The 27,084-nt window shown below is 38.0% G+C and overlaps 1 protein-coding gene, 1 non-coding gene and 1 pseudogene across 2 annotated transcripts; 1 reads left to right on the top strand and 2 right to left on the bottom strand.

The window, feature by feature from the left end:
- LOC140968396 (NAC domain-containing protein 104-like) lies at nt 1-1,586 on the top strand. Its single transcript, XM_073429331.1, has 3 exons — nt 1-372; nt 961-1,232; nt 1,307-1,586. Exons 1-3 carry the CDS (start codon nt 201-203, stop codon nt 1,436-1,438), a joined length of 576 nt encoding a protein of 191 aa, XP_073285432.1. The 5' UTR covers nt 1-200; the 3' UTR covers nt 1,439-1,586.
- A 4,561-nt stretch (nt 1,587-6,147) lies between these two features.
- On the bottom strand, nt 6,148-6,254 carry LOC140968398 (small nucleolar RNA R71). The gene has a single exon (XR_012173767.1). It is a non-coding gene; the product is annotated as a small nucleolar RNA R71 (small nucleolar RNA).
- Nucleotides 6,255-17,129: 10,875 nt separating this feature from the next.
- Nucleotides 17,130-26,601, bottom strand: LOC140968397 (glycine-rich RNA-binding protein RZ1A-like; annotated as a pseudogene).
- Nucleotides 26,602-27,084: the final 483 nt, after the last annotated feature.

The raw sequence follows: 27,084 nt of genomic DNA, 5'->3' as shown, positions 1-27,084 counted from the left end.
AATACCACTTTTATTATGAAATAATCCATCATCCCCATCTATATATACCACCACTTGTATGTATATTGATACTCAATCTTCAAATATTCAGCTCACACACATATATATATGTATATGTGTGTGTCTGTTTATCGAGTTGAATAATTAGTGATCAAGATTTATCTTGATTATACATAATTCTTGATTCTTTTGTGGGATTGATGGGAGATTATAGCAGCTTCAACTGCAACTTGCCGCCGGGATTTCGGTTTTACCCCACAGATGAAGAGCTTGTGGTTCATTTCCTTCAACGAAAGGCGGCGATTTTGCCTTACCATCCCAATATCATCCCGGATCTTGATCTTTATCCCTATGATCCATGGGACTTAAATGGTAACTAATTCAGCATATTTACACTTATTTTCTACTTACAAAAACACAGACACTACTTAGGTGCATGGTATCTATATATATATGGCTGTGTGCGCGCGCGCTCTTTTTCGAACCATGCAGCTAGCATTCAATTTACAGTAGACAAATTCACCTTCTTCCTTTTGATCTTATAAGTACTTTGCTATTGTATTTTGACACCGTCTCGAAAATTATGTAAAGAGTACTTCCATGTCCGGCGTGCGCTGGCCGCTATTTCAATTATTCAAAACTTTTTTAGTTCTTATATATATATACAAACGGATTTGGATCCTCTGTTGTGGCTGAAAACACAACACTTGGTAATGTGCTCTTTTTACACATCTCGTTTCGTCTGACAATTTTTCAAATTTATCTAACACTGTGTGAGGTCCATCAAATGATCAATTGATCATATCGTGTAAAAAGTGCACAGCACATGGTGCTGTGTTTTCAGCCACAGTAAAGGATCCAAATCCCTTTACAAACGACGTGAGTCACGATACTAGTATATATTAATTTTGGATTTTTTTTCTTTTTCTTTATTCATAACATGGATTGTGCTGCATGTAGGTAAAGCTATGGGGGAAGGGAACAAGTGGTACTTTTATAGTAGAAGAACACAGCAAAGAGTTACTGGAAGCGGGCATTGGCAGTCACTCGGCGTCGAAGAGTCGATATACACGAGTGGTGGCTCTAAAGTTGGCATGAAAAAATATTGCGCATTTTACATTGGGGAACCGGCTCAAGGGGTCAAAACAAATTGGATCATGGAGGAATATAGGCTCTCTGATTCTGCTTCCACCAGTAGAGAAACTAGATCGAGGAGAAACTCCAAGATTAATGTAAGATTTTAACACTATTTTCTTAAACTAATGTAGAATCATAAGTTACATACATCATTTTGTGTTTGTTGCAGGATTACAGCAAATGGGTCGTGTGCCGAGTGTACGAGAACGACGACAACGGCGATGACGGGACCGAACTTTCGTGCTTGGATGAGGTTTTCCTGTCGTTGGATGATCTGGATGAAATCAGCTTGCCAGATTGATTTGGCCTAGTTAATTCCCCAGGCCTGAATGTCGTAGGATTTCGAATTTTTATGTTAGTAAATGTTTGTACCGATTCAATTCATGGTGCACTATGCGACGTTTATTTCAAGGAAAATACGCTCTATGTCAAGTTTTGAATGCGCTTCGATGATATATTGTAGGTTATGGTTATTTCATATAATTTTTGCAATACTCATATACATAATTTTCTTAAAATTCAAGTTCTATTTTCTAAATTTGAATTGAAGAGTAAATATATTTTTTAATCTTGGCAACTCATCACCGTTATTTTTTGGTAAATCCAAAAGGACAACGCAGTAATCTACGATTCGCGCTAACCAGATAAATCATACTGAACAAGTCCTATATGACAAGTCTTGTATGACAGTCTCAAACTAGAAAAACAAAGACGGAAAAAAAATATGATAAATGTCCATTATAACCTACCATCACAACTATGTCAAGGGCAAGAAATATTGAATATATGAATGATATCTATGTATGGCCTCTCCATGTTGCTTCAAAATTCGGCAAAAACTTGTGTGAGACGGTCTCACGGGTCGTATTTTGTGAGACAGATATCTTATTTGAGTCATCCATGAAAAATTATTATTTTTTATCTAAAAGTATTACTTTTTATTGTAAATATCGGTAGGATTGACCTGTCTCACAGATAAAGATTCGTGAGACCGTCTCACAAGAGACCTACCCTCAAAATTATATACAATTGATTTTAATAATTTTGTTGGGAAGATTCTCACGTGCAAGGGGTTATTGGGATTAGAAATATGGGTTTGTGGGGCCCAATGACACAATGGGCTTTTGTTGTTGGGTTGTGAGAACACATTTAAGATTTTTTATATTTATATATAAATGGGATTACTCTTTCCAACTTTTTTCAACTATGATGGCTATTTGGAAGTTGTCTTGTAGACTTGTACTGTATAACAAAGCTAAGAAAATAAATAAATAAATGTTTTCATTTTCCTTTAATTAATGGCTTCTGAGGTCAGCATGCGTCATTATGATGCAACAATCCATCCTCACATATTTCAAAATAGTTGTATCTTTGGGAAATGACGAGAATTTGGGTTGTATTGTCATACAAATATTTATATAACAAAATACTTAAAAGGTCGTGTTTGAATTGACGAAGTTGATTTGAAATGGGTGATTTGATTTTAGTATTGATTTTTATCATGAATTTCAAATATTCATCTTGCGTGTATTTACAAAACTTGATATGAAGTGAATTTGAAATTCATTTCAATTTTTCCATCTAAGCTATATTTAAAGAATTTGAAATCGATTATTTTGAATTCATCAATCTAAGCATAATTTTATAGTATAAAACTAACGCTAAAATAACACAAGAAGGTTCATACATTGCAATAAACTTTAGAGTAGTAGTCATAATGATAATATGTATGTAACTTACTCAATAATGAATTTTGGGAAATCAAATTTTATAAAATCTCATTTGCAACCTCAAACTTTGCTCTATTATGCACATTACTCCTAAATTTAAAGAAAATAGCTCATAGCTACCAAAAGTGTGTGTTTTACAGATACTACTTAAGTGTCTGTAAATTGAAAATTATCCATAAATAGGAATATGAGATAATGACACTTATCAAACATCAGATGTTGAGCTACGAGTGGGGACATTTGATATGGTTGCCATTATTTTGTATTTTTATGTTGATAGAATTGTAATCGTTATCGTTCAGTACTCAGGTAAACCTCTAGACTAATCCAGTAGTCTGAAAACAGCTCTAATCAAGTAAATCGTATTAGACAAACTTTGTACGACATACTCATTCGAGAGAGAATATCAATGCTCTTATTAATAATATTTGCGTGTGTACACTTANTGAATATATGACAGATACTTGGCCTTTTGCAGTTCCTAGGTTGAAATTGTTCCAAACTCGATCGTATTTTAATTGGTGGTGTAAATGCCAAATAGTCCCCATGCCTATACATTCATGTATGTATAAATATATGTATAGAGGATGCTTTGAAATCAAGTTTCATAAAGAAATTCTTTGTAGAAAGTACCATGACTATTTACTTTGTCTCAGATATAGGCAACACAAATTAAGTCAGAGAAGATGTCATGCTTACTCAGCTTCAAAAATATTGGATTGGATCGTTTGATCGATAGCAATTGGATTTTCTTAGAAAATTATATTTTTCTTTAGACAAAATTTAGAAATAACATGTAACTTATAAGCCAGATTGAAGATCAAATCACTTCAAACAATTACACTTTTAAATATCATTATTAATATTTCAAATTATTATTTTAAAAAAAAACAATTTAAATACGAGGCAATACTTTGAAATTTGAACACCGAAGAGTCATGAACTTCAAAAACATAAATCTTTTTTACACTTACAAATACATCAAATATAACATAGATAAAGGGATGACATTAATTTTCATTCATTAATATTTTAGCATTTCCTCGCATACTTTCACTACATCTGATTTGATAGTCGGAGGGATTTCGTCGGAAAAAACTTCGACATCCTTTGACATTCTTCGTTCATCTTTACATCGTATGTTCGCTATAATCCATCATGGTTGAATAGTGTATCACACGGTATCATTTATAACTATTTTTCTATTTTGTGCAATAATATTTTGTCAATAAGGATTATAGAGAACAAAATTATTGATAAGTGCATTTTATGCACTTAAATTATTCTTATACTTCATATAGATTGTTAGTCTTTTTGGGCGAAATTACGCGCTTTTGTTGTTTTTTTGGTGTGATTGCAGGAATCTAGATGCGGCTACAACATGTGCATGAAAACGAGCTAAAATGGCGTCTAGGAAAAGAAGCGTGAGCAACAAAACTCAGAATACAGTGAGGCTCGCGCATATGCGCGAGTAAGATCGCGCATATGCGCGAGAAATGCCCCCAAGCGAGGTGAAATACAGTGAGCCCGCGCATATGCGCCACTCATGGCGTGCATATGCGCGAGAGACAAGAGGCGAGAACAGAGAGCTCGGTGCATATGCGCCACTCAAGTCGCGCATATGCGCGCAAGAAGAAGGCAACGCACAGTGAGACTCGCGCATATGCGCGAGTCTGCGCGCGGCGCGACAATCAAACTCAAATAGGGTTCTCGTGGACTTTAAAAAGGGGGTCGAAAATATTCTAGGGCGGCCGTCATATCACTCGAGAAAAGGAGAGAAAAAAAGTCAGAGCACGGAACACGGAACACGAAGAACAGAGATAGAAGACGTTGAATCCGGACACGGAAACGCACTTCCATCTCTCGTCAACACGTTCTTAACTCGGTTTCTTACTTTTACGTTTTTAATGATTACAAACAGGTTTTGTATTGATTTAAATTCGAGTATGAACTAATTTTATATTCTAGAGATTGATGTAGTCTTGGCTGAACCTATGTTATTTACGCTTTGACTTTTCATCTAATTAATTCATCGTGTTTAATTGTGCTTTTTTGTTATTAACGCTGTTGAATTACTGGCCATAATTCGACTAAACTACTAATTGAGATCTAACACTCGAAAGAGGTGATCGAAATTAGGACAGGGAAAATCGCATCGTTAGATATTTATAACGTGCAAAAGGCGTATAATTCTGACGATTCCATAAGAGAACTTTGGATGCATTTATTACGTGTTACTTGATTTTGAATAGACATATTAAAATCGGTAATAAGTAATACAATTCTATTTAACACTTGAAAAAGGGAATAGGAAAATTGCGAGTTCTTGGTTAGTAAACACGATGCAATTTAATAACATGTTAGTTGATTTTAATTTAGCATAGGGGAAACCAGACGAAATCATATCTCTAGATTTATTTACTCAGTGAATTTCTATTGCGTGCCAGAATTACAACATTTGTTATTTGATTTGATTTGATTATAAACCAATTATTCGATTTGTCTAAATAAAGTAAGCTATGTCAATTATGGTACTTAATATTTAATTTTAAATAATTACTCTTCGTGGGATCGATATCTGTACTCAAACCAGCACTTAAACTTGACATCGTATACTTGCGATAGTGAAAATATGCAACAAGTTTTTGGCGCCGTTGCCGGGGAGTAAACTATTTAATTGCATATTAATATCGTTACTAATTAGTCTTGACTTTAATTTAGAGTTTATGTTATTTATTTATCTTGTTAATATATAATCTTCTCTGTTTTGCAGTGCATGCGAAAATATCAAAATCCCGACTTGCTGATTTTTGATCCGGAAATCGAAAGAACTGCCAGGAGATTAAGGAAGGCAAGGAGAGAGGAAATTAAAGCAATGGCTGAAAACAGAGAAAATCAAAATGAACTCCCGAGAGAGGTGCCAATCCGAGAACATTTTCGTCCTGTCATTAACGCTCACTACTCTGGAATAGCTCGCGGAACCATAGCTGCTAACAACTTCGAGCTAAAGCCTGCACTCATTAACATGGTTCAACAGAACCAATTTGGAGGAGCAGTCACTGCAGATCCTCATCTTCACCTCAGAACTTTTCTAGAGATCACGGACACGGTAAAAATTAACGGTGTTTCTGATGAAATTATTCGATTGCGCTTGTTTCCGTTTTCTCTTAGGGATCAAGCAAGGAGTTGGCTCCAATCTCTACCTTTGGGAAGTATTACTACATGGGCGGATTTGGTTACAAAATTCCTGTCAAAGTACTTTCCTTCTGCCAAGTCTGCCCAGCTGAAAATAGAGATCACCAATTTCAGGCAGAGGGAACTCGAAGTGTTATATGAAGCTTGGGAGCGGTACAAAGAATTACTCAGGAAGTGTCCGAATCATGGATATGCAGATTGGGTACAAATCGAGTTATTTTACAATGGTTTGGATGGGCCAACTAGAGGGAACGTGGATGCAGCCGCCAGAGTTACTATTTTTTCTAAAACACCTGATGAGGCTTATGAACTGCTTGAACAGATGACCATTAACAGTTATCAGTGGCCGAGTGAGAGATCTGGATCAAGGAAACCTGCTGGGTTGTATGCCGTAGACCCGATCACATCACTTACTGCACAAGTTTCGGCACTGACAGCACAGATTGCAGCGATGAACAAGCCAGGCCAATCTACGTCTGATGTAGCATTGGTGACTGCTGAGGAAGAGCCAGTTGTGGAGGAAGCTCAGTATATCAATAACAATCGTGGCTATGGAGGTTATCGAGGTAATCCTCCCCCTAATACATATCATCCAGGTTTGAGGAATCACGAGAATTTCTCCTATGCAAACAACAAGAATGTGTTGACTCCACCACCGGGGTTCAACACACAACAGGGTGAAGGAAAGCCATCTTTTGAGGATTTGGTTGGGACGTTTGTGACCGAGTCTGGGAAAAGAATGGCTAGAACCGAGTCTCGTCTGGATAACATGGAAACACACATGGGAAATATGGGTGCGACGATGAAATCATTGGAAACACAGATTGGGCAACTAGCCAATGCTTTAAAAGATCAGAACAGAGGACAGTTTCCCAGCAATACGGAGGTGAATCCTAGAGAGCAATGCAAAGCTGTCACATTGAGGAGTGGCAAGGAAATTGGAATTCCAGAGCCGGCTGAAGAAAGTCTAGAGACTCTTGTTGAGGAAGATGATGGAAAGGGTGTAAGTGTTAGAGAAGAGAAAGTGGAGGAACCCAAGAAAGTGCTTGAACAGCAACCTCTGCCAATGGTGAATCTTCCATATCCACAGAGGCTCAAGAAGAAAGGGCTGGATGATCAGTTTGCGAAGTTCTTGGAAATCTTTAAGAAAATACACATCAACATCCCATTTGCCGATGCATTGGAGCAAATGCCCAATTATGCTAAGTTCATCAAGGATGTGATGTCCAAGAAGAGGAAACTTCAAGAATTTGAAACCGTGAAGCTAACCGAAGAGTGCAGTGCCATACTCCAAAGGAAACTACCGCAAAAACTCAAAGATCCAGGGAGTTTTACTATTCCTTGTGTTATTGGTGGTTCTAGAGTAAATAGAGCTTTGTGTGATTTAGGTGCCAGTATTAATTTAATGCCTTTTTCTATTTACAGGACCTTGGAGCTTGGCGAGGTGAAACCTAGCACTATTACTCTGCAGCTAGCGGACAGATCACTTACATATCCACGAGGGATAGTGGAGGATGTGCTGGTAAAGGTAGACAAGTTCATATTCCCTGCTGATTTTGTCATTTTAGACATGGAAGAAGACCGGGAGACACCACTTATCTTTGGAAGGCCATTCTTGGCCACCGGAAAAGCTTTGATTGATGTGCACAAGGGCGAGCTCACATTGAGAGTAGGTGGAGAGGAAGTCATATTCAACATCTACAACACCATCAAAGGACCAAATGAGGTAAGTACTTGCAATAGTATTGATATAATTGATTCATGTGTATCTCATGTTGGTGCAGGTAGGATGACGAAAGACTCTTTAGAGAGATGCTTGTTGGAATCAGCTTCTACAGTGGATGAAGAGGACTGGAATGTGCGAGAGGAGTTACTTGCTCTCAATACATTGCCTAAAGTAAAGATTGATGCTCAGCATGAAGAGTTACTTGAAGACGCAAGCAAAGAGGTACCAAAAGCGTCCCCTGAATTGAAGGACTTACCGAGTCACTTGTGCTATGCATTCCTAGATGAGAGTTCATCTTATCCGGTAATTATATCTTCTGCTCTTACTATTGATGAAAAAGATAGGTTGTTGAGGGTGTTGCGAGAATTTAAATCTGCTTTGGGATGGACAATTTCTGATATAAAGGGGATTAGCCCTACTGTTTGTATGCATAAAATCTTGATGCAGGATGCTTATTCCCCCTATGTTGATCATCAGAGGAGGCTTAATCCAGCTATGAAGGAGGTTGTGAGAGCTGAGGTATTAAAATTGTTAAATGCTGGTGTTATTTATGCTATATCTGACAGTTCTTGGGTTTCACCAGTACAAGTAGTGCCTAAGAAGGGAGGTATAACTGTGGTGAGAAATGAGAATAATGAATTAATTTCAACTCGTCCAGTGACTGGTTGGCGAGTGTGTATAGACTACAGGAAATTGAATGATGCGACTAGGAAAGATCACTTCCCTCTTCCCTTTATTGACCAGATGCTTGATAGAGTAGGTGGTTATCATTATTATTGCTTTCTAGATGGTTATTCAGGTTACAATCAAATTGTCATAGCACCAGAGGATCAAGAGAAGACTACCTTCACTTGTCCCTACGGTACATTCGCTTTCAGGAGAATGCCATTTGGTCTTTGCAATGCACCTGCTACTTTTCAGATGTGTATGATGGCCATATTTTCTGACATGGTCGAGGAAATAATGGAGGTTTTCATGGATGATATATCTGTCTTTGGTTCATCATTTGATCATTGTTTGCAGAATTTGACGCTTGTTTTGCAGAGATGTCGAGAGAAGAATTTAGTGCTGAATTGGGAAAAATGTCACTTCATGGTCCCAGAAGGTATTGTGCTTGGGCATAAGATTTCGGCTAAAGGAATAGAAGTGGACAGAGCCAAGGTTGTGGCAATTAAAAATCTCCCACCGCCGAAGAATGTGAAAGGGATCAGAAGTTTCTTGGGACATGCCGGGTTCTATCGTCGTTATATTAAAGATTTCTCTAAAATTACTAGACCTTTATGTAATTTGTTAGAGAAAGATTCTACATTTATTTTTGACGATGATTGCTTGCAGGCGTTTAACAGGATCAAGGCAGCACTGATTTTTTCACCCATCATGATAGTGCCTGACTGGAAGGAGCCCTTTGAGCTCATGTGCGATGCCAGCGACTATGCTGTGGGAGCAGCATTGGGACAAAGGCGAGATAAAATGTTCAAGGCTATCTACTATGCAAGTCGTACACTTAATGCAGCCCAACAGAATTACACAACTACTGAGAAAGAGATGCTAGCCGTGGTGTTTGCATTCGATAAGTTCAGAACATATCTCATTGGCACCAAGGTAACTGTTTTTACTGATCATGCAGCTCTTCGTTACTTGTTTGCCAAAAAGGATGCAAAGCCCAGGTTGATACAATGGATACTCCTACTTCAAGAATTCGACTTTGAGGTCAAAGACAAGAAAGGTTGTGAAAATCAGGTAGCAGATCACTTGTCACGCCTGGAGCTGGAAGAAAGAACTGACGGTGGAGTGATCAATGAGTCGTTCCCAGACAAACAACTCTTCAAGGTATCTGTTACACATCCCTGGTTTGCAGATATAGCCAATTTTCTTGCTGCAGGAGAGCTACCATCGGATTTAACTTATCACCAAAAGAAGAAATTTCTTCATGATGCCAAGTTCTATCTGTGGGATGATCCTTTCTTGTTCAAGAGATGCGCTGATCAGATAATTCGACGATGTGTAGCAGAGAAAGAAGCAGGTGCGATTCTTGAGCAGTGTCATTCCTCACCCTACGGTGGACACTTTGGAGTATCTAGAACGGCAGCTAAGGTATTACAGTCAGGTTTCTATTGGCCTAATCTATTTAAAGACAGTTATACTTTAGTCAAGTCATGTGATAAATGCCAAAGAGTTGGCAATATTTCTAGACGTCACGAGTTACCACTAACAAACATTTTGGAGGTGGAACTTTTTGATGTCTGGGGTATTGACTTTATGGGTCCTTTCCCATCCTCATTTGGTCAATCTTACATTTTACTTGCTGTTGATTATGTGTCCAAATGGTGGAAGCAATCGCCACCGGTACTAATGATGCTCGAGTTGTTGTTAAGTTTGTCCACAGGAACATCTTCACAAGATTTGGAACACCTAGAGCCATAATCAGTGATGAAGGTACGCATTTCTGTAACAAAATTTTTAACTCACTGTTGGCTAAGTATGATGTGAAGCACAGGGTGACACTGGCATACCACCCGCAAGCTAATGGGCAAGCAGAAATATCCAACCGGGAGATCAAGCAAATTTTAGAAAAAACAGTGAAGACAAATCGGAAGGATTGGGCAATTAAGCTAGATGATGCTCTGTGGGCATACAGGACTGCATACAAGACACCTATAGGGATGTCACCGTACAGGTTGGTCTTTGGGAAAGCTTGCCATCTACCTTTGGAACTAGAGTTCAAGGCTTTTTGGGCTGTGAAAAAGCTTAATTTTGATATGGGAGCATCTGGTGAGCAACGATTGTTGCAGTTGAACGAGATGGAGGAATTCAGGAATGATGCATACGAGAATGCAAAGATATACAAGGAGAAAACCAAGAGATGGCACGACAAGCAGATTCTTCGACGAGACTTCGAACCAGGACAACAGGTGTTATTGTTCAATTCTCGACTGAGATTGTTTCCTGGTAAGTTAAAATCACGATGGTCTGGACCATTCACAGTGGAAACAGTGTATCCACATGGTGCAATTGAATTAAAGTGCAACAATGATCAGACATTTAAAGTCAATGGTCAAAGGGTCAAGCATTACTTTGGAAATGAAGTGCGACACATGGACAACATCCCACTGGGAGAACCAAAGTAGACAGGAGAAAGTCAGGCTGATGACGTTAAACCAAGCGTTGTGTGGGAGGCAACCCACATTTATTTATTTATTTTTGCATTCCTTTTGTTTTATTATTTTATTTCGTTCCCTTAGTTTATTAATTTTAACTGTCTCTATTCAAGTATTAATTTGAATCGTTTATTTTTTGCAGGTAATTTTATTGTCAAAAAAAAAAAAAATTTCGAGAAGCTTATGGACAGTGTGCTCCGCGCACATGCGCGACGTATTTCCGCGCACATGCGCGATAATGGCAGAGGGCTCGGCGCATATGCGCCACTCCGGGCGCGCATATGCGCCACACTCCAGCATGCAGACCAGTAGCAGGCGCGCATATGCGCCACTTCAAGATGCCCATATGCGCGCGACTCAGTTTTTTAAAAAAAAAAGGGGCCGATTCGCGAAACCATTTTCAGATTTACACAGCCGCCAACCCTCAGCCGAGACACCACGCCGCCGCCGCCTCCATCAGAAAGCCGACCACTGCCTCGCCTCCCCGCCGTGACTCCGACCATGTCTCCTACTTCTGGCCATCTCCTGGTTCACGTAAGGGATTTTATCAAAATTTTGCTCAATCCATCTTAAGTGTTAAAATTGGTGTCAATCGATATGGGGAATTTGTGAGATTGTGCAGTGGGTGTTCTAAACTGAATTATTCTGTAATTGGGTTGTCCGTTGCATTGCTTATTGGAATAATTGGTGTGGTGGAATCATATTGTTCAAGTTTGGGGTCTGATTAGCTTCGATTTGGCTTTGTGTTAAATTTAGTTGGTGTTAGTGTGGATATTTGATTACTGAGTTGATGGCACCGAAAAAGAAATCCAAGAAGGGTGCCTCTTCCTCTTCAAACTTCGATTCTCATAGATTTTGGAACGAAGAGGCCCAGCAGATATATGATAGTACTATGACACGGCCCATAATACCGGAACGGGGGTTCAATTTGTCCATTGCACGTGGTGTGATCATAAACGAACTGGAACGAAGACAATGGGTTGAATTCGCTCAACATCCATCGGACGCCGTCATCTCGATTGTGCGAGAATTTTACGCTAACCTCTGGATTCGGCATGACGAATTTAAAGTATTGGTCCGAGGGAAGTTGGTGTCGTTCGATTCTCAGACGATCAACATGCTATATCAGATGCCCAGCTTCGATCAGGATGAATACAGTGAATTCCTCGAAGCAGGAGTTAACTACACCGAGGTCATCCGGACCATTTGTGAGGCCGGCACTGTCTGGAAAATGAGTTCGAGCGGGCCTACATCTTTAAAGAAATCCGACATGGACCCTAACGCTAGCGCCTGGACATCTTTTGTACTGGCCCGAATTCTCCCGTCTTCTCACTACTACGATGTCACCAAGGACAAGGCCGCATTGGTGTATGCCATCTTGTTGGGCAAATCAATTGACGTGGGGAAAATCATTTATGGCTCGATTATGAGAGCCGGCGCAGGGTTAACCACGGTTGCTCTTCCTTGTCCTCACACTGTTACCGAGCTATGCCGCCAGGCCGGCGTCTCATGGGCCCCTGATGAACCAGTTCTCAAGCCTAAGGCCCCCATTGTTGCTTTCTTTGGAGCCGCATCCTATGTTCCACACGAGTATCCAGCTGAGGTGGATCTCCCACATCCACAGCTCCCACCACCACCACCACCACCTGCAGCAGCCAGAGAGCGAAGGGGAGACAGATTGAGGCGACTAGAAAATGAGATGCAGGATCAGAGGCAGTTACTCGTCGAGCAGCGCCAGGTGCTGGATTCGCTTCAGTACCGCACCGACCACTTCATGGGGTACATGATGGACTTCACCTCCGTGCTGGCTCAGCGGTTCCCACCCATAGGTCCAGAGGATCCCATGTTCCCCCAGCCACCTGCATGGCCACCGCAGTATCCAGGACCTCCTCCACAGGCACCACCCCAGCACATGGACGAAGATGATGATGATGGCGGCGAGCACTGACGCTCGTCGTGGGAGGTATGATTGTCCCGTTCTCTCTAGTTTATACATTGAGGACAATGCATATTTTAAGTTTGGGGGGTGATTTGATTTGATTTGAGTTGCTGCTTAGTGTTTTATTTGATTTGATGCTTTAGTAGTTTAATTTAGTCTTTATGTCCATTTTAGTTTTTTAAATTTTTTTTTAGAATTGTGGAATTAAGTCAATAACCAAACAATGATGAGAGTTGACCCGAAACACATGTTGTTCCTTGATTACGAATCTAAATGCATGCTATCTTTACTTAACCGTTTACACATTAACTCACGATTGCTATGATTGTTGATACATCCGATGCTAAGAGAGTGTTCGTGTGATTTTTGATTTGAAATGTCTGAATGGACTCCAAAACCTGCATGTTGATTACTTGTTGTTGAGTTACATGTTCACTAACACAAAAAATGATTCAGGAAGTCTTTGATTTATGTTGGGCCTGTCTTTCCTTGAATAATTTGTCAATTGTTAGCCCTTTGAGCCTGAATGAGAATGAGATGTGTGATTTGTTCTGTTTGAATACCCGAAAACATGATCTGTCTGTGTTTGTTGATTGGTAAATTGAAAGTAGTTTAGAACTTGGTTTGGCACTCTTCGAGGCGAAATACGGGTATTGTGTGACTTAAGGATGATTTAGGCGATTTTTGGAACGTTTGAGCCTTTCAAGCCTACCCATAACATCATATTATACCCTAGTGTCCCATGTTTGAGCTTAATAAAAATCGGATGGAGTGTGCCCAGGCACACAAAAGCCCCCATTCGTATCAATTCTAAACTCCTACATCAACTACCAACTTTTGAGCATATACACTAGTACCTACCGAAAACTGAGAGAAAACGAACCTGTGTATCACTACAAAAGTTCTTCTCCCTTGTGTGCGTATAAGAAGATATTTGTGAAAAAAAAAAAAGGGAGAAGGAAAAAGTTGAATAAAGAGTAAAAGAGTATGACATGTGATGTGAAAAAGAGGACAAAGTAACGAATATGTTGGGCAAGGCAAGTGGAAGTGAAACAAAAGGAAGAAGGAGACGCATATTGAAAAATAAATTGGTTTGTTTTCTCTCACTTTTGATTCCCTACCTTCATTTGTAGCTATTAGCCATAGCCTAACGTTATAAGCTTATAAGACCTATTGACCGAGTCACACGTACCCAATATACTAGTGGAGAAGAGTTGCCAAAGTTAAGCCTATGGACACTTGAAAAATGCCGTCGATAGACACAGAATTTGATTGTGTACATGTGCGCATCTCATGATATTGAACTTTGTTTGGTTAATTATTGCCTTCAGATTGTCATTTTGTTTAGCCAAACGTTACCCTATAAGTCCTGCTGATTTGTGAAGGTAAATGTGTGTCTCAATGATCTTGCTAATTACATGTGTGTCGAGGAGCCCAAAATTTTATGAGATGAAAAGTTATGAACTTATCTTGGCGTCTGGAGTGGGTAAACGAGAATAGTAAAACACACACGCACGTGAACTGTGAGTAATGTGGCATGTGTTTGATTCAAAATCATGGAAACTGTAATCTCTGAGACTAGTGGTTATCCTTTTATTCCACAATTCCTGTTCGTTTAGTTACTTTCTTTAGGATGTGTTTAGTTTAGTCTAGTCTAGTTAATGTTTTATTCATTTTTTATTTTTTTTATTTTATTTTGCTCGGGACTAGCAAAAGTTTAAGTTTGGGAGATTTGATAAGTGCATTTTATGCACTTAAATTATTCGCATTTTATGCACTTAAATTATTCGCATTTTATGCACTTAAATTATTCTTATACTTCATATAGATTGTTAGTCTTTTTGGGCAGAATTACGCGCTTTTGTTGTTTTTTTGGTGTGATTGCAGGAATCTAGATGCGGCTACAACATGTGCATGAAAACGAGCTAAAATGGAGTCTAGGAAAAGAAGAGTGAGCAATCAAAAACTCAAAATACAGTGAGGCTCGCGCATATGCGCGAGAAATGCCACGAAGCTAGGTGAAATACAGTGAGCCCCGCACATATGCGCCACTCATGGCGCGCATATGCGCGAGAGACAAGAGGCGAGAACAGAGAGCTCGGCGCATATGCGCCACTCAAGTAGCGCATATGCGCGCAAGAAGAAGGCAACGCACAGTGAGACTTGCGCATATGCGCGAGTCTGTGTCGCGCATATGCGCGCGGCGCGACAGTCAAACTCAAATAGGGTTCTCGTGGACTTTAAAAAGGGGGTCGAAAATATTCTAGGGCGGCCGTCATATCACTCGAGAAAAGGAGAGAAAAAAAGTCGGAGCACGGAACACGAAGAACAGAGATAGAAGACGTTGAATCCGAACACGGAAACGCACTTCCATCTCTCGCCAACACGTTCTTAACTCGGTTTCTTACTTTTACGTTTTTAATGATTACAAACAGGTTTTGTATTGATTTAAATTCGAGTATGAACTAATTTTATGTTCTAGAGATTGATGTAGTCTTGGCTGAACCTATGTTATTTACGCTTTGACTTTTCATCTAATTAATTCATCGTGTTTATTTGTGATTTCTTGTCATTAACGCTGTTGAATTACTGGCCATAATTCGACTGAACTACTAATTGAGATCTAACACTCGAAAGAGGTGATCGAAATTAGGACAGGGGAAATCGCATCGTTAGATATTTATAACGTGCAAAAGACGTATAATTCTGACGATTCCATAAGAGAACTTTGGGTGCATTTATTACGTGTTACTTGATTTTGAATAGACATATTAAAATCGGTAATAGGTAATACAATTCTATTTAACACTTGAAAAAGGGAATAGGAAAATTGCGAGTTCTTGGTTAGTAAACACGATGCAATTTAATAACATGTTAGTTGATTTTAATTTAGCATAGGGGAAACCAGACGAAATCATATCTCTAGATTTATTTACTCAGTGAATTTCTATTGCGTGCCAGAATTACAGCATTTGTTATTTTATTTGATTTGATTATAAACCAATTATTCGATTTGTCTAAATAAAGTAAGCTATGTCAATTATGGTACTTAATATTCAATTTTAAATAATTAATTTTCGTGGGATCGATATCTGTACTCAAACCAGTACTTAAACTTGACATCGTATACTTGCGATAGTGAAAATATGCAACAATTATATATTTTCATTGCTTAATAAAACTTGTCACCACCAACAATAGTAATCATTCCCCCAAACACTGTTTTTTTTTTTTATCAGCAAACAACATGGATGATAGGGATCAATTGTGAATGGTGCAAAATCAAATTAATTGTGACTAAAGGCAAGTCTGATTTTTAATGTTAGAATTTTGGATTGTGAAGACAAAATCAAATTGAGATAAATTATGATAGCACAAGACATGCCATGCCTTTCATGGGCCAATCCCAACTTGTTCATATAGTTCTACATCAAATTTGAAGAGGAAAGGTAATGATATGAACACAAGCCAAACCTTTTTCCCACATAATTCGAATTAGTGTTCTTTTCTCGGAAATGATCGATTGTATTTATTGTTCTCGCTTATCATACATAAAACACTGATTAAAATATATAACTGGNTGAATGGATGAACAAATATTCCAAGAAAATAATAATAATAAATACATCAAATGTCGAAGCAAAGTTCAATACAACTTGTATAGATTAGAAGCACAAGAATGGAGTGCGAAGAAGGGCAACTCGATTCTCTTTCACTCCACCGATGTTTCTTTTTGTGTTTTATATACATAAAATAAATCTAAAAGTGCATTAAACTATTAATTAATTCCAATTAAACAGATCAATAATTTGAATTTTATTCATAAAAGATTAGGAAGGGATAAAAGATGCATTCATTCGACAGAAACTTGTGCAGAAGTGGAGATGCCACTTTGTAGAACAAATGGACAAAGAGATCAATTGAATTGTCGGGCCAATTAATCATCGGCAGATATTGACTGGAAAGGATAATGCCTGTTGCACATTTCTTGCCTTTGATTGATGGCTTTGTTTGCGGCTGAAATGTATTTTACTCCAAATGGATTATTTATTTATTTATTTCAATAAGGCTGCGCGAACATGCAACTTTGGAGTCGCACTAAACTGGGTTCAAAAATCGAGCCACCATGATGATATTTTTATGGGAATGAGAGTTGATATTTATACTTCATTTTGTGTTATTTACACTCCATTTCATGTGTTAAATAAACGAGTCCGATAACCAATTGCTTTTCGATAAACATACAATGTAAAATAGTGATAACAAATAGAAATGCCACTTTACAAAGAAGGCGGGAATAAAACCACAATAAACCAAAAATCTCTTCCACATTTGGAAGAGGCATGGATTCATTGACAATGTATTCCAAAATCGGAATCAGTTCAATACAAAAAGTATGAAAAATTCAAGGGGAAATTTTGCGCGGGAAAAAGGACATTCAGTGCATGCAAAGTTACAAAAGAAAGAAGAAAGTGGTAGACTTGGATTGGTTCCAGGATTTTTATTCGAGGGGTGGGTTTGAAATGAGTTTCGGTGGGCGATTTAAAGAATTTCTGGGTCCGCAGTTTCACAGGTTTGACATAATACCCGTTACCCGGTGGGTTAGCTCTTGATTCGCAAGCATCCCATTTATAATTTTCGGCGGATCAAATAGAAAAGAGAGCTAACTGAAGCCTATAGCAGTAACTGACAGCAGTTTCACATTGCGCAAGCAGTAACCACCGAAGGCAACGAGAAGATTTCTTCAATGATCATCATATCCAAAATTGGGGGAAATAACACAAAAACATGGCAGGGGAGTTGACATTTATCTATAATCGGACAAGAGTCAGTTTTTCAAATTCCAGCATACTCCAGAATTCAACTTTTCCAACAAATCTGAGGTTAAGTGAGGCGCGGATGGTGCTGCGACTTGAAACAAATGCATCTCAGATTCTCAGTGACGAAAAAGGACAAAGGAAACAGAACAATCATCTTTTCCAAGAAAACAATTCCACAAGAACAGGATTGAAGCAAGAGAAAGCAGTTGCTATGTCTTGAAGATTATCTAAAGGAACTGGCGTCATTTTGTAAGAAACTCTTCACACCTCACATTAGACAAATGTTACCAATGACGCAACTACTCGAACCAGGCTTATTGCAACCCAAAAGGCATTTTTCAACTTTATTTATGTTAATTTGATCCAATCAGCAAAAGCAAGCCAATCATCAACTTTACAAAACAGCCATTCTAAAACCAGGCAGCCTGTCAAATGTTTAACAACATTAATATGGTAAATATTACAATCGAAGAACAGTGGGTAGGATAAGATTAAACAAAAGAAACAAGGGAAATGTTTACCTGCTGAACCAATTTTACCATTATGAGTAGTTTGGAAGAGAAGGTAGGTCTATAGAATATAGCACAGAGCACATTAAAAATTTTGACCTCATTTCCCATAGAAAAGTAACTCCATAAACATTGTGCTACGTTCATTCATCGTTGTCTTATACGAATTCATCAGCATTTAGGTAGTTTGGCATGAAAGCAGACAACCACAGTAGCAATAGCATTCAAAACGTGAGATCAGATTCGAATTTGCACTCAAACAAGCAAAAAGTCCCAGTGAAACACAACAGGAGAACATCTTTTCGAACACAACATAGTACATTTTAGCACCAAGTTTCACACATCAAACGTTGTTGTATCACCAACATTTCAAGATAACACTTCATGTCATGACAGGAGCATAAGCCACAGGATCTCAAAATCTTCATCTGTGACAGGTAAAAATTAGTTCATCAGTAACCCACGAACTATTGAAGATTGGAAACACACATTCTCAGAACACTGCAAATAAGATAAGCCTACAAAATTACCATTGGCGGTCAGATGGCCCAGCACGGTCACGACTGTATCGATCAACCCCTCCACGACCTCCGTTATCTCTGTTGCGGCCGCTAAAGCGATCTCCATTGCGATCAGGACCATATCGACTACCACCTCGGCTACCACCACTGCCACCATATCAATCATCACTGCCTCCATATCTTCCTCCACTAGCCCCATGACTAGTACACTCCCTCGCAAAGTGTCCAGGCTTTCCACACTTGAAGTACTCTCATCCTCCTCCTCCTCCACCACCACCATCACGTCCTCTTCCAAATTCAGGTCCTCGATCATGATCACGACCTCGATTTGGGTCACATGAGCGATTGTCATCATAATCTCTTCCTGACCCTTGGTTAGAAGAAGATCTATCAATAGTTATGTCATGGCTTCGATGGCCTTTTCCACCGGTTGCTTTTCATCAAAAGTGACAAATCCAAAACCGTGGGACGCCCAGTGTCCTTTTCAATAACCACCTATATCGTTCAGAAAATGGGCTACTCATGACAAGAAGACTGTTATATCCTCTTTGAACAAAAAAATTAATTTATGATCCTGACAAGACATTAGAATTCATCCATAAACAAACCCCAAAAATATCACCAGAAACTCAGTGAAGACACTTTTTTCCTCTTTATTAACCCAAGAAATGTAAACATGACGAAAGAGGCATGCAAAATACTAATTATATGATCTAAACTCAAAAGATGCCAGTCACCAACTTATTTCCTCCTTGGCTCTTTTTTTTTTTTTTTTTTATATCTTTAACAGCTGGGGAATAGAGGAGTGGGGTTCTGTGTGCATGATGGAGGACAGACGAAGAATATTTCAATTGGTGCATTGGTAGGTAGAAAATTCATTCTGATTGTTGGAGGATACACGAGATAAGACCCAAGGCCATTTGCGTGCTTGAAACAGAATTAACAGTTAGCCACTTGATGTCTAATAGATACAGTAATTTCTTCTTTACAGTGGAAAAGAGAGATGATTCATGAAACTTGAAAATAAAGCAGCAATAACATCAGTCATATTTTCTTATTCATGAGATGTGTAAAAAGAGTATAATCAAAGGTCTATTTAGCACCACACTCAACAACGTGGACTCAGTGATAAAGAGAATCAAACTAAAAACTCAATGCATTAAATAATTCATAACCTTTGCCTCAAGAAGATTTCCAAACTTCTCAAATGCTGCTTTTAGACCTCGATCAGATGTTGACCATGAGAGATTACCCACAAAGCATTGATACTCAACTTCATCCGTCATGTTTCAAACTATTTTCTACCTAGGAAGATACAGGGAGAAAGGCAATAATAAACCAGTAAGTAAAGGAGCAACATCACCAACAGTTTCCACATGAAGTATTTCGATCTTGAAATCGAATTGATAAAACAGATGGCTATCAAAACCTCAAATATGATCCAATATCCAGAAACAAGATTATTTTCTTCATAAGCAAAAATGTTCACAATAGATAAAAAAAGGTCACTGAGTGGTGTTTAAATGGTATCATGAATAATGTTGCTGCAAAATCTTCGTTCCAGAGGCTCACTATCTATCCAAATGTCTCAACAAGAATAAATAATCTTTTAGAATCTCCACCCAACGATCACATTTTTTCAATTACAGTACTTCCATTTTTGAGAACTTTACAATTAAAAGATCCAAACCACAAAAGATCAAGAATTTCTTCTCATGCCATGACACAAACACATTTGCAACTCAGCTACATGATTATTTTCGCACCTCCGCAGAATTCAGATTTCTTATCATAATCCTCCAACATAAATTAAAGCGCAATGTTGGGTTTGGCCCAATCTTTCTCCAGCCCATTACCATAGCCCGTTTTCCCTTCCATCCTTATTGTTTTCACGTCTGGGCTGTAGGGCTTTAATAAGACTCTCTTCCCTTTTATTTAAAGTGGCCGCCTAACGTTTATTCTCCCCCAAGAGAGTGAGCAGCCGATTTGAGAGAAGAGAGAACGTGAGACTTTGCTTCGTGTGCGTCTTCCTTCGGTGACTGAGTGTCTTCTGTGTTCTCTCTTTTTTGTGTTCCTTTCTCTCTCGTTTGTTCTCGTGACAGTAAGGGGCCAAATTCTCTGTGTGTGTGTGCAACCCGCTGGCCGTGAGAGCATTAACCAGTGAGAGCGTGAGTTGAGGGCATTAATCAGTTTTTCTATTGGGAAACCCTTTGTGGTCTTCACATTGGTTTACTGCGTAATTGGAGAGGCCAAAATCAGTTTGTCTGAGCCCCGTTTTTATCCTAACATATCGTATTGTATTGTTTCTTGTTGTGTTGAAAGTTTCAGGTTGTCCAGCCAGATAAAGAAGATACGGCATCACCGGATGTGCACTTAACAGTGGTATCAGATCCATTGGTAGCTGCCCGCCTTGCTGCCCGCTGTGCCGTCTCCGTCGGTTCGTCGGAATCTGAAACTCTTACTTAGGGGTTCGCTCTGGTATATTGACTGGAACCTCTTTTTACTGTTTTTGTAGCGTAACCGCTTGCCGCGGATTTATGTGCTGGGATTTGCTGCTGGTAGAACTCTAGGTTTTATGTGCTTGTTGTGTTTCCATTTCCGTGGCTAAAAGTTATTTCCGCTGTGTTCGTTTTGATCTTGTGTGATTGAAATTTTTTCTGTGTGAAAAATTTGCTTTTTTAATAACTGTTGTGTTTTTTGAAAATGGCTATGACTGGATATAATCTCGAACCTTTTAATGGAAAAACAGATTTTCAATATGGCAACAGAAAATGAAAGGTATTTTGGTACAACAAAGAGTTTTCAAAGCGATAGACTTGTCATATTCTGGTGCTGAAACTCCTGAAAAAAGAGCTGAAATGGATGAGTTTGCCTATTCGTCTATAATTCTGAACTTGTCTGACTCTGTATTAAGAAAAGTTGGTAAACTGAAATCGGCTAAGGAACTTTGGGAAAAATTAGAAGAACTTTACACTGAAACTTCGTTGCCCAGTAAATTGTTTTTGCTTGAGAAATTTTTCCGGTTCAAACTTGACTTAAACAAGGACATCGATGAAAACCTTGATGTGTTTACCAAATTAGTTCAAGATATTAAGCAAACATGAGATAAGAATATTGATGATTACACCCCTATTGTTCTTTTAAATGCCATACCTGATTCTTACAGTGATGTTAAATCTGCTATTAAGTATGGTAGAGATCAGGTAAGTCTAGAAACTGTCGTGAACGGCCTGAAAAGCAAAGAGATAGATTTAAAAACCAATAAGAGTGGTAATAATTCTGGTGAGGTCATGTTTGTTAGAGGAAGGTCTAAAAACAGATTTCAGAATCAAACACCTTCAAACAACCACAACCAATCTTATGTTAAAAATAGAGGTAAGAGTAAGGCGAGATCCAAGTCGAGACCCAAGAATAGAAAATGCTATAATTGTGGTGAAACTGGCCATTATATTAGAGAGTGTTCTATGCCCAAGCAAAACAAAAACCAAGATTTCAAAAATCAGCAACATGATGACCATGCTAATATGGCTTCTAGTAGTGAAAACATGGGTGATGTTTTTATTGTGACTGAGGTATGTGATGGGTCTATGGTGAATTCTGTGCATTCAACTTCTTTGTGTGAGAATGAATGGCTAGTTGATTCTGCGTGCACTTTCCACATGTCCCCTTTTAAAAATCTATTTTCTAATTATAAAGAAGTGAAGCATGGGTCTGTTTCTATGGCAAATGAAAAGTTGTGTCAAGTTGATGGTCTTGGTGATGTATCGCTAAAATTTGATTCTGGTTATGTGTTAATTTTGAAAAATGTGAGGCATGTTCCTGATTTATGTCATAATTTGATTTCATGTGCTGCATTAGAAGATGATGGTTTACAGGGTAGATGGGAAAACGGGGTTATGAAAATTATGAAAGGGTCTTTAGTGGTTTTCAAAGCTGCCAAAAAGAGAAACTTGTATGTTTGTCATGCTGAATGTGAATCTTGTGTGCAAAATTCTGTGAATGTTGTCTTAAGTGACAAAACTGATTTGTATCACAAAAGATTAGGTCACATGAGTTCTAAGGGTCTAGAAATTTTGCACAAAGATGGTTATTTTGGTAGTGATAAATTGTCTTGTATGCTATTTTGTGACTCTTGTATTCTTGGTAAACAGTCCAGAGTTAAGTTTCCAAATTTCCCTATTCCCAAACACTCTGTCACCTCTGAAATACTTGAGTATTTGCATGCTGATGTGTGGGGTCCTACTAGTGTGCCAACGCATGGTGGAAATCAGTATTTTCTATCTGTTATTGATGATTTTTCAAGAAAAGTTTGGGTGTTTTTAATGAAAAACAAATCTGATGCTTTTGAGAAGTTTAAAAACTCGAAAAACTTGATTGAAAATCAAACAGGTAAGAAAATTAAAATTCTAAGAACTGATAATGGTCTTGAATTTTGTAATCGATTGTTTGACAATTTATGTGTTGAATCTGGTATTCAAAGACATAGGACAGTCCCTTATACGCCTCAGCAAAATGGCGTCGCTGAACGTATGAATAGAACTTTACTTGAAAAAGTGAGGTGTATGCTTGCAAGTTCTGGTCTTTCAAAAAAGTTTTGGGGTGAAGCTGTTTGCACTGCTGCTTATTTGATAAATGGGTCTCCTTCTGTGCCTTTGAATGGTAAGTGTCCAGAATGTGTGTGGTCTGGTACGCAAATTAATTTTTCAAACTTGAAAGTTTTTGGTTGTTCTGCTTTTGTGCATCAGAAAAATGACAAACTTGAATCTAGGTCTATGAAATGTGTTTTTCTTGGCTATCCTGATGGGGTTAAGGGTTATAGATTGTGGTTAAGGGACCAACCTGGTTTTAAAGTGTTAATCAGTAGAGATGTTGTTTTCAATGAGTTTGAATTTCCCTGTTTATCTGTTCCTTTACCTACTCCTGAACCTGCCACTGCTCCAAACAAGGTGGAGCATTTACTTGGTCCAAGTCATGATTCTACAAATGTGCAGAATGTCCCTGATGTGAATGATTTACCTGAAAATCTGCCTGAAACTGTTTTTGATAATCAAGTTGATACTAATGCTCATGAAGAAATTGTTGAAAATATGCCTGAAACTGATCTTAGTGATTTGAATGATTATCAATTGGGTAGGGATAGACCTAAAAGAAATATTAGGCAGCCACAACATTTTGATGATTTTCATATGACTTCTCATGCATTTAGTGTGTTTGAGTCAATTGATAATGTTGAACCAAAGTCATATGAAGAAGCTTTAAAATCTGAAAACTCTATGCAATGGATAAATGCGATGAATGAAGAAATTAATTCGCTGCATGTTAACCACACTTGGATCCTTGTACCTAAACCTGAAAATTGTTCTGTTGTGGACTGTAAGTGGTTATTTAAGGTCAAGAATGAATGTGAATCTGTTAGATTTAAAGCTAGGTTAGTGTCTAAGGGCTTTACTCAAAAGGAAGGGATAGACAATACTGAAATATTTGTTCCTGTTGTAAAATTTACTACTGTGAGAATTATGCTTGTCCTTGTTGCTCAGTTTGATTGGGAGTTGAAACAATTAGATGTTAAAACAGTTTTTTTACAAGGTGAACTTGATGAAAAAATTTTTATGAGACAACCTGATGGTTTTGTTGATTCTAAGTATCCTGATCATGTTTGTTTGTTAAAGAAATCTTTGTATGGATTGAAGCAATCCCCTAGGCAATGGAACAAAAAGTTTGATGAATGCATGCTCTCTATGGATTTTACTAGAAGTAATTATGATCATTGCTTGTATTTCAAACACAATGCTAAAGTTCCCGTTTTCTTGCTTATCTATGTGGATGATATGCTATTGATTAGTTCTTGTATGAAAACTATTGATCATGTCAAAAATTGCTTGAGTGCTAAATTTGATATGAAATTCCTAGGAGATGCTAAACGTATTCTTGGCATGAACATTTATAGGGATAGAAAACGTTCTGTCATTTTGTTGAATCAGGATACTTATGTTAAGAAAGTTTTGAGTAAATTTTCCATGTCGAATGCAAAACCAGTCAATGTACCTTTAGCTGGTCATTTTGTTCTAAGTAAAGAGCAATCCCCTAAAACTGATTTTGATGTTAAAAACATGAAGAATGTGTCATATTCAAATGCTATAGGTTCTGTCATGTATTTAATGGTTAGCACGAGGCCTGATATTGCTTATTCTGTGAGTTGTTTGAGTCGGTATATGTCTAATCCTGGTGTTTACCATTGGCAAGCTGTCAAATGGCCTTTGAGATATCTGAATGGTTCTGTGAAGCATGGTTTAAAATTTTCAAAATCTGATGTTGGTGTTAAATTGGTTGGATATGTGGATTCTAACTATGCAAATGATAGGGACAATAGAAAATCAACAACTTCTTATGTGTTTACGTTGTGTGGTGCTTGTATTAGCTGGAAATCTCAATTACAACACATAGTTGCTCTTTCAGCCACTGAATCTGAGTATGTTGCTGTCACTGAAGCTTTAAAAGAAGCTATTTGGTTGAAAGGTCTTATTTCTGAAATTGGTTTTCTTGAAGGTGAAGTTGTAGTATTTTCTGATAGTTAGTCTGGTATACAACTATGTAAGAATCCTGTTTTTCATGATAGAACTAAACATATTGATGTTAAATTCCACTACATTCGTGATCTATTTGCAAAAGGCATAGTCTATGTTGAAAATATTCCTTCTCAATTCAATCCTGCTGATATGGGAACTAAGTGTTTGTCTGTTGAAAAACTCAGATCTTGTTTAAAAATTTTAAACTTTGATACTTCTGATTGATGTGTTCTATTGCTGTTCTGTAGTGTAGTTTACTTGGTGTTTGCTACATATTGGTACTTGTACTAACTTTGTGTTTTCTGCAAGTGGGGCAATGATGATGGCTGTAGGTGACTCTCCTGACCAGTTGAACCGGTGTTGGGCCAAAAGGCGGAGAAATGTTGGGTTTGGCCCAATCTTTCTCCAGCCCATTACCATAGCCCGTTTTCCCTTCCATCCTTATTGTTTTCACGTCTGGGCTGTAGGGCTTTAATAAGACTCTCTTCCCTTTTTATTTAAAGTGGCCGCCTAACGTTTATTCTCCCCCAAGAGAGTGAGCAGCCGATTTGAGAGAAGAGAGAACGTGAGACTTTGCTTCGTGTGCGTCTTCTTTCGGTGACTGAGTGTCTTCTGTGTTCTCTCTTTTTTGTGTTCCTTTCTCTCCCATTTGTTCTCGTGACAGTAAGGGGCCAAATTCTCTGTGCGTGTGTGCAACCCGCTGGCCGTGAGAGCATTAACCAGTGAGAGCGTGAGTTGAGTGCATTAATCAGTTTCTCTATTGAGAAACCCTTTGTGGTCTTCACATTGGTTTACTGCGTATTTGGAGATGCCAAAATTAGTTTGTCTGAGCCCCGTTTTTATCCTAACATTATCCTAACATATCTTATTGTATTGTTTCTTGTTGTGTTGAAAGTTTCAGGTTGTCTAGCCAGATAAAGAAGATACGGCATCACCCGATGTGCACTTAACAAGCAATAGATTCCAAAATAAGGGGATTCGATTCCACAAGCATCGTGATCACAAACAATCAATTAACACAATCTAATTACGATCAATCAGATTATTGGAATTGAAAACAGATCTAGTAAATATAATTATAACAACGCAACACATTTGTATTAAGAAAACTCCAAAAAAAAGTATAAATTGATCGTACCTGCAGCACGGAGTGTACGAAAGGAGTAGAATTGGAGAAATTTTTTTGCGTGATTGTGAAGAAGAAGCTCATCCTAACAGAATCTAGGAATTTAATTAGGTCAAGTGGCAGTGGAATCGCAACTTTAGGACGATGAAAAATTCCGGGTCGTTGATCCGTTTCATCTACACATCTGGATCGCTGATATGGTAGAAGATTATTGTTAGCCGTTGGATGGAAATTTTAGGTCGAAAGACTTATTTTTTCCCTAATTTTTTTCTTTTTCTTTTTAGGTTGATGATTTTTTAAGTGAGAACATCATCCAAACATCACACGATGTTTGTATGTTGATTTATTTTTTTATATATATAACAGAGAACTCATGATGACGTTATCATAAAATGTGTACGGGATAAAACATCGGGTTAGATGTAATATCTACAAACAATGTCAATTAGGTAAATATGCTGAACAAGTGTTCGCCAAAAAATATGTTGATAGTTAATTAAACATGTGACTAGACTTTATTTAATTATCTATTTTTTCTTGTTTATATTTTTTCAATAATTTATCTATATTGGATTTAAACTCAAAATTAATGATATTTTTTATATACAATACAAATTGAATGAAAAATATGTCAAAATTTATTTTTAAAAAATTAAA

Source organism: Primulina huaijiensis, unplaced genomic scaffold (genome assembly GCF_012295235.1).
Source record: "Primulina huaijiensis isolate GDHJ02 unplaced genomic scaffold, ASM1229523v2 scaffold3623_ERROPOS90743+, whole genome shotgun sequence".
Taxonomy (NCBI): domain Eukaryota; kingdom Viridiplantae; phylum Streptophyta; class Magnoliopsida; order Lamiales; family Gesneriaceae; genus Primulina; species Primulina huaijiensis.
Note: the sequence above shows the minus strand (reverse complement) of the source record. Positions and strands in the feature narration are given on the sequence as shown.